General features: G+C 40.2%; 1 protein-coding gene and 1 non-coding gene across 2 annotated transcripts in view; both read left to right on the top strand.

Annotated features, from left to right (window-relative positions):
• The window catches only part of PPA1 (inorganic pyrophosphatase 1), a 38,024-nt gene extending 36,066 nt beyond the window's left edge, over positions 1-1,958 (top strand). Inside the window, exons 10-11 of the mRNA XM_024132109.3 lie at positions 984-1,026; positions 1,613-1,958. Of these exons, the coding sequence (XP_023987877.1) occupies positions 984-1,026; positions 1,613-1,644 (75 nt within the window). The 3' untranslated portion in view covers positions 1,645-1,958. The remainder of the gene's footprint in view (positions 1-983; positions 1,027-1,612) is intronic.
• Positions 1,959-14,884: 12,926 nt separating this feature from the next.
• LOC112067122 (small nucleolar RNA SNORA27) lies at positions 14,885-15,011 on the top strand. The gene has a single exon (XR_002893093.1). It is a non-coding gene; the product is annotated as a small nucleolar RNA SNORA27 (small nucleolar RNA).
• The last annotated feature ends 64 nt before the right edge of the window (positions 15,012-15,075 follow it).

Genomic DNA, 15,075 nt, shown 5'->3' with positions numbered 1-15,075 from the left:
TTCAGTACCATTGCGGGAGTGGTTTATAGTCCTAGAGGAGAATTTCATGTGAGGAAGTAAACTGTCCATCAAAGAAATAATTTTGTTTTTGTATTATTTTTAATGATTTGATTTGTATTAACCTAAAGACTGAAAATTGTCTAAAATTATTCTCATTTACAATATTAAATAAGGAAAACAAATGAAAATGAGGTCTGACTTTACAGCCTTCTAAACAGGGTAATACAAGGGAAAAGGACAATTTAATGATGAAGCCAATACATTTAGATTTATTTTTATTTATATATGAATTTTGACAAAGTTGAGATGAATAAGATAAATTGGAAGGGGAAAGCCATTGGTTAACAGTCATAACTTTTCAATGAGAACATTCTGCCTACATTTTATATATATGTGTGTATATATAAAACCTTTATATACACATATGTTGATTTTTTAATTTTTTATTTCAAAAAGCAGTTTTTGTTTTGTTTGGGGTTTTTTTTGTGTTACACGGGCCTCTCACTGTTGTGGCCTCTCCCGTTGCGAAGCACAGGCTCTGGACGTGCAGGCTCAGAGGCCATGGCTCAGGGGCGTAGCCGCTCTGCGGCATGTGGGATCTTCCCGGACCGGGGCATGAACCCGTATCCCCTGCATCGGCAGGCGGACTCTCAACCACTGTGCCACCAGGGAAGCCCAGCAGTTTCTTTTTTTATTGGAGTATAGTTGCTTTACAATGTTGTGTTAGTTTCTGCTGTAACAAATTTATTTTTATTATTTATTCTCCTGTATGTCATTAAAAGCTAAGAGGTTTGAATTTGTTAGCATTTCTTAGCAGTAGAGCAAGCTCTGCATTGTTACTATCGATTGTAAATTATTTTTAGGACCTAAAAATTGGGATAGTTGTCTTCTGTTTAGATTCCTTTTAATTTTTGTATCAGTATACTTTTTTAGCTTATTCTTTTTCTGGGATTAGACTAATACATTTTAACATTTTATTTTAGTTACCACCACCATGTGAATCTGCCTGCACAATACCAACAGATGGTAAGATCTATATCTAGTAAAATTACATTAAACATTATGCATATGTGTGGGAAAATTACATCTATATCTATAGATACATCTTACATACCACATACATACAGAGAAAGAGAAGGACGGGGAGAAGAAGCATTTTTAGAGTTCTGTAGCATATGTGGGAAGAAAGATGGCTGTACATACCACCTTTAGTGCCACCCCTGTGACAGCACGACCATGACCCACTGTTCTCGGAGTTCCTGGTAGGTGCCTTGTGGAGGTTGGAGCAGGCTGGGCTCTTTGTCCCCATTTGGCCCCAGGCTGCTTCACCCAGGAAACAGTTCTTTCCACCTTTAGATGTTAGAATTCTCTGTAAGGTTCTTCTGGTGAGAACTGCATGTCCATAGTATCAGCATCAAGAGTAAAGAAGCCCAAAAGAAAACACTGGTAAATTACCTGTTTTTGCTGTAGTGAAGCTTTGCATGTATGTAGGTTTGTTTTAATGTAATCCATAGGAGGATACATTAAAGCAAATATATTATTCATTGTTATATGTTGGGTGTAATTTTGATTCCTAACAGGGATTCTAATTTTTTCTTTTCCCTGACTACAGTGGATAAGTGGTTCCATCACCAGAAAAACTAAGGAAATTTCTCTGGAATACAAGCTGATATTGCTGCATCCTTTTCGTCTGAAAGCATTAGATGCAAAAGTAGTAACTTTTCCAAGCTTTAAATTTATAGAACTAATCAATCAAATTCTGCTGTGACCAATCCAATATATCCAAACTGTTATCCATCTAAAAGCATCTTTCATATCAACTAAGATAACTTTTAGTTCCTGCTTAAATATCAAGACAGTTGTAGTTTGGAAGTCATCTGTGAATAAATGTCCAAGATAAGTATGTATTGGATGTATATGTTTGCCATGTGTTAGGAAATAAAATTATTTTATTGAAACTTGGTTTATGATATTTTTATTTTAATCTGAAGCCTAACAGTACCAAGCAGGCTTGGGTGCTGTTTGGTATTTGTTTTCTGTGAATGATCTTATAATTCACTTTTATTTATTAGACTAAAACTGACTTTATTTGTAGGCACCTGAAAATGAAATCCCTTATATTTACAGCAGTCTTTATACTATACTCTTACCTAATTCCTATCATCCCATTGTGAGCCATCAGCCAAGATAGTTTTGTGATTAAATTCGTGGCTTTGGAGCTGTGCAGACCTGAGTTTTTAATCCTAGCCCGTCTACTTATTTAGCTCTATAATCTCAGGTCAGTGTTGGCATCCACTGACTGTGTTTTCTCAATCAAGTTGTGATTTTTCTTGGTTGTTGGTATGATGGGTGATTGTTAATAATATCCTAGACATTTTGTCTGTTATGTTAGGAGACACTAGAATCCATCTAAATCTTTTAGCAGGCATCACCCTATTTAGGGTTAGCACACGGGTCTTGGCCTGCTTTTGTGGACTCTGGTTTCAATGGCAGTTTAATTTTCAGCAGCTTTGCAGTGTTATTTTGGTCAGCTTGGTTTATCTGGTGACACTGGGGCTTCTGTTGGCTCCTGCTGGTGCTGCCTGAGGGGGCTGAGTATCTCTTGGTGGAGGAGGAGAGTCTTAGGCTACAGGGATAAAGAAGCTTCCTGAACTGGTCTACCCATTATAGCTGGATTTCTCCCTCAGGCTCAGCTCACCCGCCTACCTAGGTAACTCTTGGTGGAAAAGGGGAGTCTCAGGCCTTGTGGGGAAGGAGAGTGCCTCCCTGGTTGTTTATTTCTGCCTGGGCTCCCAATGAGCCCCCTTGCCAGGTAGTATCATGCCCACCAGAGGGACCCCCATTCCCTATGGGGGAGGTGGAGGAATGAGCCTATCTGGACTGCCTTCTGTTGCTAGATTAGGGGTTGGGAAGGACTCTTCTCCTCCTCCTGGTGGTGGTAGGATGCATGTGCCCTGTCACTACTGTTCTCTGGTCCTGGGGGCCCAAACCAGCTCGCCTTCTTAGCACCTTTCAGAGTTCTTGGTTGTGTCTTGTCATCTCCAGGGTTTATAGCTGTGCTTAGCAGGATAAGTAGAGAAAAACAAGTCTATGCCTTCTTGTCTGGTCCAGGACCAGAAACATCAACATTCAGATTTTAGTAATATTTCTTATTCCTTTTATAAGTTCTGTTTTTAAATGCTGCCTCAGTCATTGTAATATGTGATTTCTGAAGTGATTTGTTAGGATAAGAAATATGTTTTCTAATGAAAAACTATACAAAATGGGGGACTTCACAAGTATTGGTCCAATAAATAAGAATCATCCGCCCAAATTTATGGAAAGGAAAGGGGATAGAACACTAGTCAGAAGAAATGTCAGCAATAGTTTCCTGTATGAGATCTTCTGTAGAAAGCTTCCACTCCTCTGTTCAGGTAAGGAATGTAAAATACTCTTGTATTCACTTGCTAGGCTACCATAACCAAGTACCACAAACTGGATGGGCTAAACAAGAGAAATGTATTGCCTCACTGTTCTGGAAGCTAGAAGTCTGAGATCCAGGTATCAGCAGGCCCATGCTCCCTCTGAAGGCCATTGGGAAGGATCTATTCCAGGCCTCTCCCTGCTTTTGATAGTTCCTGGCTTGTGGCAGCATATCCCTAATGTACACAAGGTGTTCTCCCTGTGTGCTTGTTTCCAAATTTCCCCTTATAAGGACAACAGGGGAAAGAATTCCCTGGGGTCTAGTGTTTAGGACTGTGCTTTCACTGCCATGGGCCCAGATTCAATCCCTAGTCCGGGAACCACAGGCTGTGTGGCACGGCCAAAAAGAAAAAAATACGAACATCAGTCAGGGCTTCCCTGGTAGTGCAGTGGTTAAGGATCCGCCTGCAAATGCAGGGGACACGGGTTCGAGCCCTGGTCCGGGGAGATCCCACATGCCACGGAGCAACTGAGCCCATGCACCACAACTACTGAGCCTGCGCTCTAGAGCCCGCAAGCCACAACTACTGAGCGCGTGTGCTGCAACTACTGAAGCCCGTGCGCCTAGAGCCTGTGCTCTGCAACAAGAAGCCCGCTCACTGCAACAAAGAGTAGCCCCTGCTCACCACAGCTAGAGAAAGCCCGTGCACAGCAATGAAGACCCAATGCAGCCAAAAATTTTAAAAAATAAAATAAATTGAAAAATAAAAAAAATAAAGTATACAACACAATGGTTCTTCCTATTAAAAAAAAAAAAGATACATGCACCCCAGTGTTCATTGCAGCACTATTTACAATAGCCAACATATGGAAGCAACCTAAATGTCCACTGACAGAGGAATGGATAAAGAAGATGTGGTACATTTATACAATGGAATATTACTCAGCCATGAAAAGAAACAAAATGACATTTGCAACAACATGGATGGACCTAGAGATTATCATACTAAGTGAAGTAAGTCAGACAGAGAAAGACAAACATCATACGTTATCACTTATATGTGGAATCTAAAAACATGATACAAATGAACTTATTTACAAAACAGAAACAGACTCACAGACTTGGAAAACAAACTTATGGTTACCAAAGGGGAAAGGTGGAGGGGAGGGATAAATTAGGGGTTTGGGATTAACATATACACACTATTATATATAAAACAGATAATCAACAACGACCTACTGTACAGCACAGGAAACTCTACTCAGTATTCTGTAATAACCTATATGGGAAAATAATCTGAAAAAGAATGGATATATGTATATGTACAACTGAATCACTTTGCTGTACACCTGAAACTAACAAAACATTGTAAATCAACTACACTCCAAAATAAAAAATTAAAAAAATTTTTTTAATGTAATCTCAGCAACACCGCATGATCAATGCAGTTTTTCAAGTAAGGGAATCTGAAGCATTGGCCCAGTTGTATAAAGGGTCCGAATGAGAACTCTAATTAGAAATTCAAAATTCATTTTCACCATCCCTGAGCCCAGGCCTGCATGTGCTGCAGCTGTAATGGCAATTATGTTCTCTCTAATCAGCGTATTGGCTACGCAAGAGCTTATATTGTGCTTTTGCACAGAATGTTCTTTACATTTAGAACAGCTGCCCTTACTGCTTTCTGGGAGTCTAGGCCAAAGGGAATTTGCCTTTACACTGACAAGAATGCTGTGCGAATTGCTTCATGATGGCAAGTATGTACTGAAGAGTTATTAACTCGAGTCGATTGCCACAGAGTTTATTGCTCCTTCTGTCTCTCTTTGGGATCTTTCCCTTAGTTATTACAAAACCTTTAACAGAAAATACTCGCCAGAAATAAGATTAAGCAATGAACATCACAAGGGTATGTGGCAATCTGAATTTTTTAAAAAGCCTCAGAGCAATCTGGCAATCTCTATCAAAATTTTAAATTTGTCTTTATACTTTGAGTCAGCAATTCTGCTCTAAGAATTCATTCTAGTTGACTAAGAATAGTCAACCGGGCACACAGCCTATGGCAGCTTTGTTAAGTATAGCAAAACCTGGAAAAATATCTAGCAGTCCAGTTGAGGAATGGCTAAATATTCGTACATGTAGCAGTCAATGAAGTCACTGCATGGGCGGATATGGAAAAGATGTTCAAAATACCTAAGTGAAAAGAGAAAAAGTTGTAGTACTCTATAGCTGCCAGCTATGGCCTGTGGGCCAAATCCAGCCTGCCAGAGGTTTGGTAAAAACACTTTATTGGAACACAGTCACACCCTTTCATTTATGAATTGCTGTGACTGCCTTCCAGCTACAATGAAGAGAGAATTTAGTAGTTGGGATAGAGACCACATGACCTGCAAAGTCAAAAATATTTACTATTTGACCCTTTACCAAAACCATTTGCCAATCCCTGCTCTATCCAATGATCCTATTTGTGTTTTTACAAAGGGAGCACTGTGGGGAAAGAGACACATTAATGGATATGCTTGTATGGGTATAGATAATTTCTGGGGACAAACAAAAATAAACCACAGCCAACAATAGTTATCTCAGGGAGTGGGAATGAGTTACATGCAGAAGAAGTCAGGCCCATGGAATTTCCTTCCACTTTGTAAGCTCCTATGCTCTTTTTTCTCTCTTTCTTTTTTTTTTTCTTTTTGGCTGTGTTGAGCCTTCGTTGCTGTGTGCGGGCTTTCTCTAGTTGAGGCGAGCGGGGGCTACTCTTCTCTGCAGTGCCCAGGCTTCTCATTGAGGTGGCTTCTCTTGTTGTGGAGCATGGGCTCTAGGCACGCGGGCTCAGTAGTTGTGGCACACGGGCTCAGTGGTTGTGGCTCGCAGGCTATAGAGCGCAGGCTCAGTAGTTGTGGCACACGGGCTTAGCTGCTCCACGGTATGTGGGATCTTCCCGGACCAGGGCTCGAACACATGTCCCCTGCACTGGCAGGCGGATTCTTAACCACTGCGCCACCAGGGAAGCCCGTAAGCTTCTATGCTCTTTGAATTGTTTTTCTAAAAGCATGTATAAAATTTTAAAATTTTTTTAAGAAAGTCAAATGAAGTAGGAGAAGGACACCAGTGAACTGTGCTCAGCACAGCTAGTGGCAAGGGGCTTCTCTTTCTCTCTATGTATACATATGTGTATATATGTAATATATATAATATATATCATACGTTACATATATGATATATATTATATATCATATATGTAACGTATGATATATATTATATATACTTATATATGGATATACACATGTGTATATATATTATATATACTTATATGTATATATATATAATATATATACTTTAGACATACAGAATAAGGACTGGGAGGGACTGAGCCCTGGAATCTAATTTTTAACCAGTTCCCCAGGTGATTCTAACATACCCCTATGTTTGAAACCACTGCTCTAGTCATAAATTTCAGAGATCAGGAAAAATTTCTCATGGGGTTGTAGTTATGATCCGCATGAGATAATCCAGCAAACATCTATCACAGCAACAGCAGCAAATGATAATAGCTCCCATTTGTGAACACTTCCTAAGTGTCAGGCCCTATGCTATAGGCTCTATGTGCTTCATCTCATGGGTATCCTTGTCCTGTTCCTCATCTTAGAGGAAATGCTTTCAGCTTTTCACCATTGAGTTTAATGTTGGCTGTAGGTCTATCATATATGGCCTTTATTATGTTCAGGTAAACCTACAGATGTTGACTGTAGGTTTATCATATATGGCCTTTATTATGGCCTTTATTACCATATATGGCCTTTATTATGTTCACTGTATACCGACTTTGTTGAGAATTTTTATCATAAATGGATGTTGAATTTTGTCAAAAGCTTTTTCTGCATCTATTGAGACGATCATATGATTTTCATTCTGTAATTTGTTAATGTGGTGCATCACATTGACTGATTTGTGGATGCTGAACCATCTTGCATCCCAGGGATAAATCCCACTTGATCATGGTGTATGATCCTTTTAATGTATTGTTGATTTAATGTATTTTATTTATTTTTAAAATTACATAAAATTTTTAAAATTTTTTTGGAGTATAATTGCTTTACAATGTGTTAGTTTCTACCATACAGCAAAATGAATCAGCTATACATATATATATATCCCCTCTTTTTTGGATTTCCTTCCCATTTAGGTCACCACAGTGCATTAAGTAGAGTTCCCTGTGCTATACAGTATGGTCTCATTAGTTATCTATTTTATACATAGTATCAATAGTGTATATGTGTCAGTCCTAATCTCCCAATTCCTTCCATTCCCTCTTCCCCCTTGGTATCCATACATTTGTTCTCTACATCTCTGTCTCTATTTCTGCTTTGCAAATAAGATCATCTATACCATTTTTCTAGATTCCACATATATGCGTTAATATACGATATTTGTTTTTCTCTTTCTGACTTACTTCACTCTGTATGACACTGTCTAGGTCCATCCACGTCTCTACACATGACCCAATTTCGTTCCTTTTTATGGCTGACTAATATTCCATTGTTATATGTACTACATCTTTATTGATTCCTCTGTTGGTGGACATTTAGGTTGCTTCCATGTCCTGGTTATTTTAAATAATGCTGCTATGAACATTGGGGTGCGTGTGTCTTTTTGAATTATGGTTTTCTCTGGGTATATGCCCACTAGTGGGATTGCTGGGTCATATGGTAGTTCTATTTTTAGTTTTTTAAGGAACCTCTATACTGTTTTCCACAGTGGCTGTATCAATTTACATTCCCACCAACAGTGCATGAGGAGAAAATATTTGCAAATGAAGCAACTGACAAAGGATTAATCTCCAAAATATGCAAGCAGCTCAATATAAAAAAAAACAAATAACCCAATCAAAAAATGCGTGGAAGACTTAAATAGACATTTCTCCAAAGAAGATACACAAATTTTAATATGTTAAAAATTCAAAAATTACAGATAAAGTCCTCCTTGCTTGCTGTCAATCCTACTCCCTTCTTAGAGATTACCACTATCAGTTCGGTATGAATCTTTCTTGATTTTTCTCTATGCTTTTACACACATATATCTGAATATAAATATACAATTTAGTATTTTTTAAGTATGTATGGGATCATAGTTATATACATTTTGAAATTTCATGTTATTATTTATAGATGCTACCTAATTCTTTTAAACTGGTGTAAAGATAATACAGATGTATTGTTGAACACATATTCTTAATCCACTCCGTGAGACATGTTCCTGAAATCTAATGTGTTGTAGGTAGCTGGGATGCTGATTACAAGTTGGAGAATAGAAGGGGGCCAGGCAAGAAAGGTAGGCAAAGATCAGATAATGAAAGGCCTTGCTAAGGAGACCCTGGACTTTAGGAGGCCCTCGAGAGGCACCAACAGTTTTTAAAACTGAAAAGAACTACTATCTTATTTCCGTAATGGGTACAGAAGTATTCAAGGAATACTGGTGATGTGCAATGCTGTTTGATAATATCTCCCCCTCTCCGCCATACCCTTCTCATTAGGAAATATCCAAGCATATTTATTGAATGCATGACTCCTCTATAAATACTGGAATGGTCATGCTGTGATATGCCATTTGAACATGTTCCACAAGCATTTGCTGGGTGGCCCTATAGGAGGCAGTGGAGGGGAGTACAAAGTGGTGTAGTGGCTTCCAAAGCAGGGTCCAGGGCTCTCTGGAGGTGCTAGAGCGCCCTCCAGTGGGGCCATTAAAAATCTAGGAGATGATTTCCAAGTACCACTAGACTGCAAGACTCATGAGGGCAGGGACCCTATCTCTTCTGTTCCCCTCTCTATTCTGAGCACCTAGCGTATGTCCTCACATATAGCATGTACTTCATAAATACTGAATGAATTAATCTAAAAAATACAAATTCTTTCATTGCTTCCTAAAGGGAAATAAATATGTAGCAAAATATGACTATAATTGGGTATTCACAAACTAAAATGTATATTTTTGGACTTCCCTGAGAACTCTAATTCAATATTCAAAATAGTCAAAAATTTTGTAAAGCTTCCACATTCAGGCTTTTTTCTTTTCCTTTTTTGCACATATGGAGGGGGCTGGAATTTCTTCAATGTAAGGAAAGAATCTTTATTTTGTTGCATCCTTAATGCTTCTTGGGGACCTCAACCAATGTTTTTAAATTAAGAACTATTACTAATTATTCTACTAATATTAAGGGAGTATGTTGTGGGTGCTGGGTTAACCCTGTAATATGAATAGATACAAGAGTAGCTGCTAAACCTGTGCCTCCAAAGCCAGAGCCCAAGCCTGAAAAGACCCCTGTAAAGAAGGGAGAGCAGGGACCCAAAGAGAAAAGTGGAGGGACTTCCCTGGTGGCACAGTGGCTAAGACTCCACGCTCCCAATGCAGGGGGCCCGGGTTCGATCCCTGGTCAGGAAACTAGATCCCACATGCATGCCGCAACTGAAGATCCCGCATGCTGCAATGAAGATCCCACACACGGCAATGAAGATCCTGCGTGCTGCAACTAAGACCTGGCGCACCCAAATAAATAAATAAATAAATAAATAAATAAATAAATACTTTTTAAAAAAAGAGAGAGAAAAAAGGGGAAAAGTCGATGTTGGCAAGGATGGGAATAACCCTGCAGAAAATGGAAATGCCAAAACACACCAGGCACAGAAAGATGAAGGTGCTGGAGGTGCCAAGTGAAACCAAAAACTGTTTGTTTTTTTTTAAATTTTTTTTAATATTTATTTTTATTTATTTGGCTGCATCAGGTCTTAGTTGCGACACTTGGGATCTTTGTTGCGGCACACGGGCTCTTTTGTTGTGGTGTGCGGGCTCAGTAGTTGCGGCACGTGGGCTGAGTTGCCCCGCGGCACGTGGGATCTTAGTTCCCTGACCAGGGATGGAACCCGCGTCCCCTGCATTGGAAGGCGGATTCTTAACCACTGGACCGCCAGGGAAGTCCCCTGTTTTTTTTTAATTGTTGTAAAATACACATAACATAAATTTACCATCTTAACCATTTTTAAGTGTACTGTATAGTTTAGTAGTGTTAAGTACATTCACAATGTTGTGCAACAGATCTCCAAAATTCTTTTCATCTTGCAGAACTGAAACTTTATAACCACTAAACAATTCCCCATTTCCGCCCCCTCCCAGGCCATGGCAAGCACCATTCTACTTTCTGTCTCTAGGAAGTTGAGAACTCTAGGTACCTAGTATAAGTGGAATCATATAGTATTTGTCTTTTTGTGACTGGCTTATTTCACTTAGCATGTCCCCCAAGCTCATTCATGTTGTAGCATGTATCAGAATTTCCTTCCTTTTTAAGGCTGGATAATATCCATTGTATGTATATATCACATTTTGTTTATCCATTTATCCATTGGTGGACACATGGGTTGCTTCCACCTCTTGGCTGCTGTGAACATTGCTGCTGTGAACATCAGTATACAACTATCTCTTTGAGACCCTGTTTTCAATTCTGTGGGTTATATACCCAGAAGTAGAATTGCTGGATCATATGATAATTCTATTTCCTATTTTTGAGCAACCCCCGTATTGATTTCCATAGGGGCTGCACCATTTTACATTCCCACCAACAGTGCACAAACTAGGAAACATACAATTAGTTTAAGAAGAATTAAGGTTTTTTCCTAATTGCACTCTAGATTATGTCAAAGGGAAAACATTTAGAAGTCTTAAGACTTTTACTCTTCAAATTTTAGATGGATTGCTTTTCAGAATGATTTTTCTAATCAACATTTTATGAAATCGTCTAGCTGATAAAAGGCTAACATTTACATTCTTCTCAAGAATTGAATGAATTTTTATATATTAACACAGATGGTATTCCAGTTTTTACCATGCTCAATGCAGCAAGGGATCGTTAATTTTCAGCATCCATGCCCTTTCGGCTCCCTGGTCTCTCCTCTCCTTCACAGCCACATTTCTAATGGCACTGGCCAGGGTCACTGCCCCCTTTCCTCCTCTCACGGTCTCTCCTTAGGTCACTCCAGTCCAGCATCCATCCCCATTACCCCCCTGAAACTGCATGGGGGTCCCCATGGCCCCCATGTTGACAATTTCAATAGGTGGTTAATTTTATGGGTCAACTTGACTGGAATAAAAAACATCCAGGTAGCTGGTGAAACATTATTTCTGGGTGTGTCTTGTGTTTCTGGAAGAGGTTAGCATTTGCCTCAGTACACTGAGTAAAGAGATGTTCCCTCACCAACGTCGACAGGCATCATCCAATCCGTTGAAGGCCCAAATGGAACAAAAAAAACGCAAAGGAAGGGCAAATTCTCTCCTTGAGCTGGGACATCCACCTTCCTGCCTTTGGACATCAGAGTTCCTTGCTCTAGGACCTTCAGACTCCAAGACTTACACCACCAGCCCCCTGATTCTCAGGCCTTCAGAGTCAGACTGAACTATTCCACCGACTTTTTTGGCTCCTTAGCTTGCAGATGGAAGCTCGTCGGACTTCTCGGCCTCCATCACTGAGTGAGCCAATTCCTTAATGTATCTCCTCTTATACAAATCTATGTATCCTATTGGTTCTCTTTCTCTGGAGAACCCTAACACAGTTGCTTTTCAGTCCCCATTTCAGTTTCTGAGTGCCTGTCGACCTAATGTTGAGCATGCATAGGGGAATAAGAATAGAGTGGGGAGAAGAATTACATAAAACTCCTCTGCTCAAATCCTCCATCTCCAGATCACTCACAATAAAGTCTAAAGTCCTCACAGTGGCCTACAAGGCGCTAAAGATTTGCCCCCGTTGGGAGACAATTCTCTATGAATCGCTTATATTTCTGCACTTCTTGGAGCAGAGGTACTGGAGGCCTTTATTTCGACTATCTTTTCAAGGACGTTTATATAAAGAACAGCCTTGGAAGAGACTCTCCACTTGAGGCAGGGGATAGTTTTGTCTGCTGTCCAGTGTAATACTGTCTCCATCTGGGTCAAAAGTCAGCCAGGTTTGCCTGCAGTCCATTATGAAAGACTGGGGTTGCCTAAGCTCTGGGTTCTTCAGCTGTGATGCAAATCCACTCTATGGGCAGCATCCACCTGGGCTGCTCTGCATCACCCCAGAGGACTTGTTGGGGGGCAAGTGCAAAATACACAAACATGAAGCTCATGCTTTGCTTGAGGTAATAAAATCCTTTGTCTCTGCCCCAGGAGTCTCGTGTTTGCCAGTATCCTTGGAAGTGTGCCTGGCTAACTCATTAGGTAAAGGCTCAGAACCTTCCCAATTCTTAACCACCTACCCCATACCTTTCTCACCTCACCTCCTGCTACTACTTCCCTTTTCACCCTCCCTGGCTATGCTGGCCTCCCAGCTGCTCCTGGAACCTGCCATGAACACTCCTCCTTGAGGCCTCTGCACATGCTGTGCTGTCAGCCTGGAACATTTTACCCCCAGGTGTCCTTCAGGTCCTGTCCAAATGGCACCTTGGTGGGGCCTTCCTTGACTACTCTCTACAACAGCCTCGCCACCAATAAACAGGTCGACTTTTGACAACCTGATGGGTGAAAATGGTATCTCAGTGAGTTTTAAATTTATTAACTTTTGTTATTTTCTGTATCTATTATATTTCTATTATGAGTTTGTTATGATTAAGAGCCATGTGTATTTCCTTTCCTGATAAGCGTCTGATTCCTTGTCTATTTTTTTTAACAACAGTCTTTTTCATATTAATTTTTCACTTGCCTATGATGTGATTACACATTTTTTCTCGTCATCTGTCTTGAGTTTATGGTGTCATCACTATTGCTGTTTTGCCATATAAAATACTTTTATTTTTCTGTGGTTAAATTTATCAATCTTTTCTTTTATGGCTTCTGGATTTTCATTCATAGCCAGAAAGGCCTTCTCTATTCCAGGATTATAAGGAATTCATCCATGCTTTTTTTCCATTTTTCTAGTACTTTTACGGTGTCTTTTTTTTTTTGGCGGTACGCGGGCCTCTCACTGTTGTGGCCTCTCCCGCTGCGGAGCACAGGCTCCGGACGCGCAGGCTCAGCGGCCATGGCTCACGGGCTTAGCCGCTCCACGGCATGTGGGATCTTCCCGGACTGGGGCACGAACCCGTGTCCCCTGCATTAGCAGGCGGACTCTCAACCACTGCGCCACCAGGGAAGCCCTATGGTGTCATTTTTAAACATATATATCTTTGAATCATTTGGAACTTACTTGATGTGGCATGTGACTTATAAATTCAACTTTTAGGTTTTCTTGACAACCCAACTGTCCCAACCCTTTTATTATGTATTTATTTTAAGCACATAATTGAAACACTTCTTGAAAACGTACTCTGAAAAAATTGCTTACGTGCACAATGCCTTCTTCACCCATTTTAGAGGTGGGTACACTGTGGTTTGGGGCATTTGTCAACTTGACCAAGGCTGCCCAGCTGGTAAGTGAAGTTTGCAGCTCTCCTGAGAATCTGCCTGTGTGCTCTCTCCTTCCTCCTGAGTCCCCCAAGTCATCCTTGTGGTTTGGAAGCCTCTAACCTTACAGCCAGGCTTCTAACAAGGCCCGGTAGTCCAACGCCTTAACTTGCACCATTAACTTACACGGGGGCCAACTTGTGCCTCCAGGTGTGCACACCGGGGTTCCAAGCCCTCTGGACATAGTTCTCCTGGTTTAGTCAAAGATGGTGAGAGGCCTCAGAACATAGCCCGACTCCTTTCAAATGTGTCTGGGCGGGATTCACACTCAATGCAGAAGACCCACAGGATGAAAGGAGGGGGAAGGTGGTGAGCTTGCCTATCCAGCCCCCTCTGAGTATTGTTGGAGTTGCCAGGTGCCATTTTATCTTTTTTAAATTTTATTGTTTAAAATTAACTTTTGGGGACTTCCCCGTGGTCCAGTGGTTAAGACTCCTTGCTTCCGATGCAGGGGTCTCAGCTTCGATCCCTGGCTGGGGAACTAAGATCCCACGTGCCACGCAGCGTGGGCAAAAAATAAATAAAATTAACTTTTATTGGAATATAGTTGATTTACAATGCTGTGTTAGTTTCTGCTGTACAGCAAAGTGAATCAGTTATATATATATATATATACATGTATCCTCTCTTTTTTAGATTCTATTCCCATATAGGCTATTACAAAGTATTGAGTAGAGTTCCCTGTGCTATACAGTAGATCCATATTAGTTATCTAGTTTATATATAGTAGTGTGTATATGTCAATCCTAATCTCCCAGTTTATCCCTCCCCCTACCCAGGTGCCACTTTAATTTTATTTCTGCATGTATTTGAGTTTATATCTGTACTTCGTCCACTGCTTTGTGTGCCTTTTTGTGCACTAGTACCAAACTGTTTTAATTACTGAGGATCTATAATGTTTTAATATCTGATAGTGCTAGATCCCTCTCGTTCTTCTTCTCCTTCAGAGCCTGTTTTCTGACTATTCTTGTTTATTTTTCCATTTGAATTTTAGGAACAAACAGGGTAGTTTAAAAAACACACACATAACACTCCCCTTTCACTTTGCCAACTGGACTTATGTCTTTATTGGTCATTCAAGTGGGGCAAAGGAAATAGCCTTTTAAAACTCAAGTAAACAGGGTGTTTGTCTCATAACCTGTCAGAGGATACAAACTGTAATAAAAACACACACATAATAATTAATCCTATTAGTTCTTTTATAGGAATCATGTTAAATT

This window comes from Physeter macrocephalus, chromosome 20, assembly GCF_002837175.3.
Source record: "Physeter macrocephalus isolate SW-GA chromosome 20, ASM283717v5, whole genome shotgun sequence".
NCBI classification, from domain to species: Eukaryota; Metazoa; Chordata; class Mammalia; order Artiodactyla; family Physeteridae; genus Physeter; species Physeter macrocephalus.
Note: the sequence above shows the minus strand (reverse complement) of the source record. Positions and strands in the feature narration are given on the sequence as shown.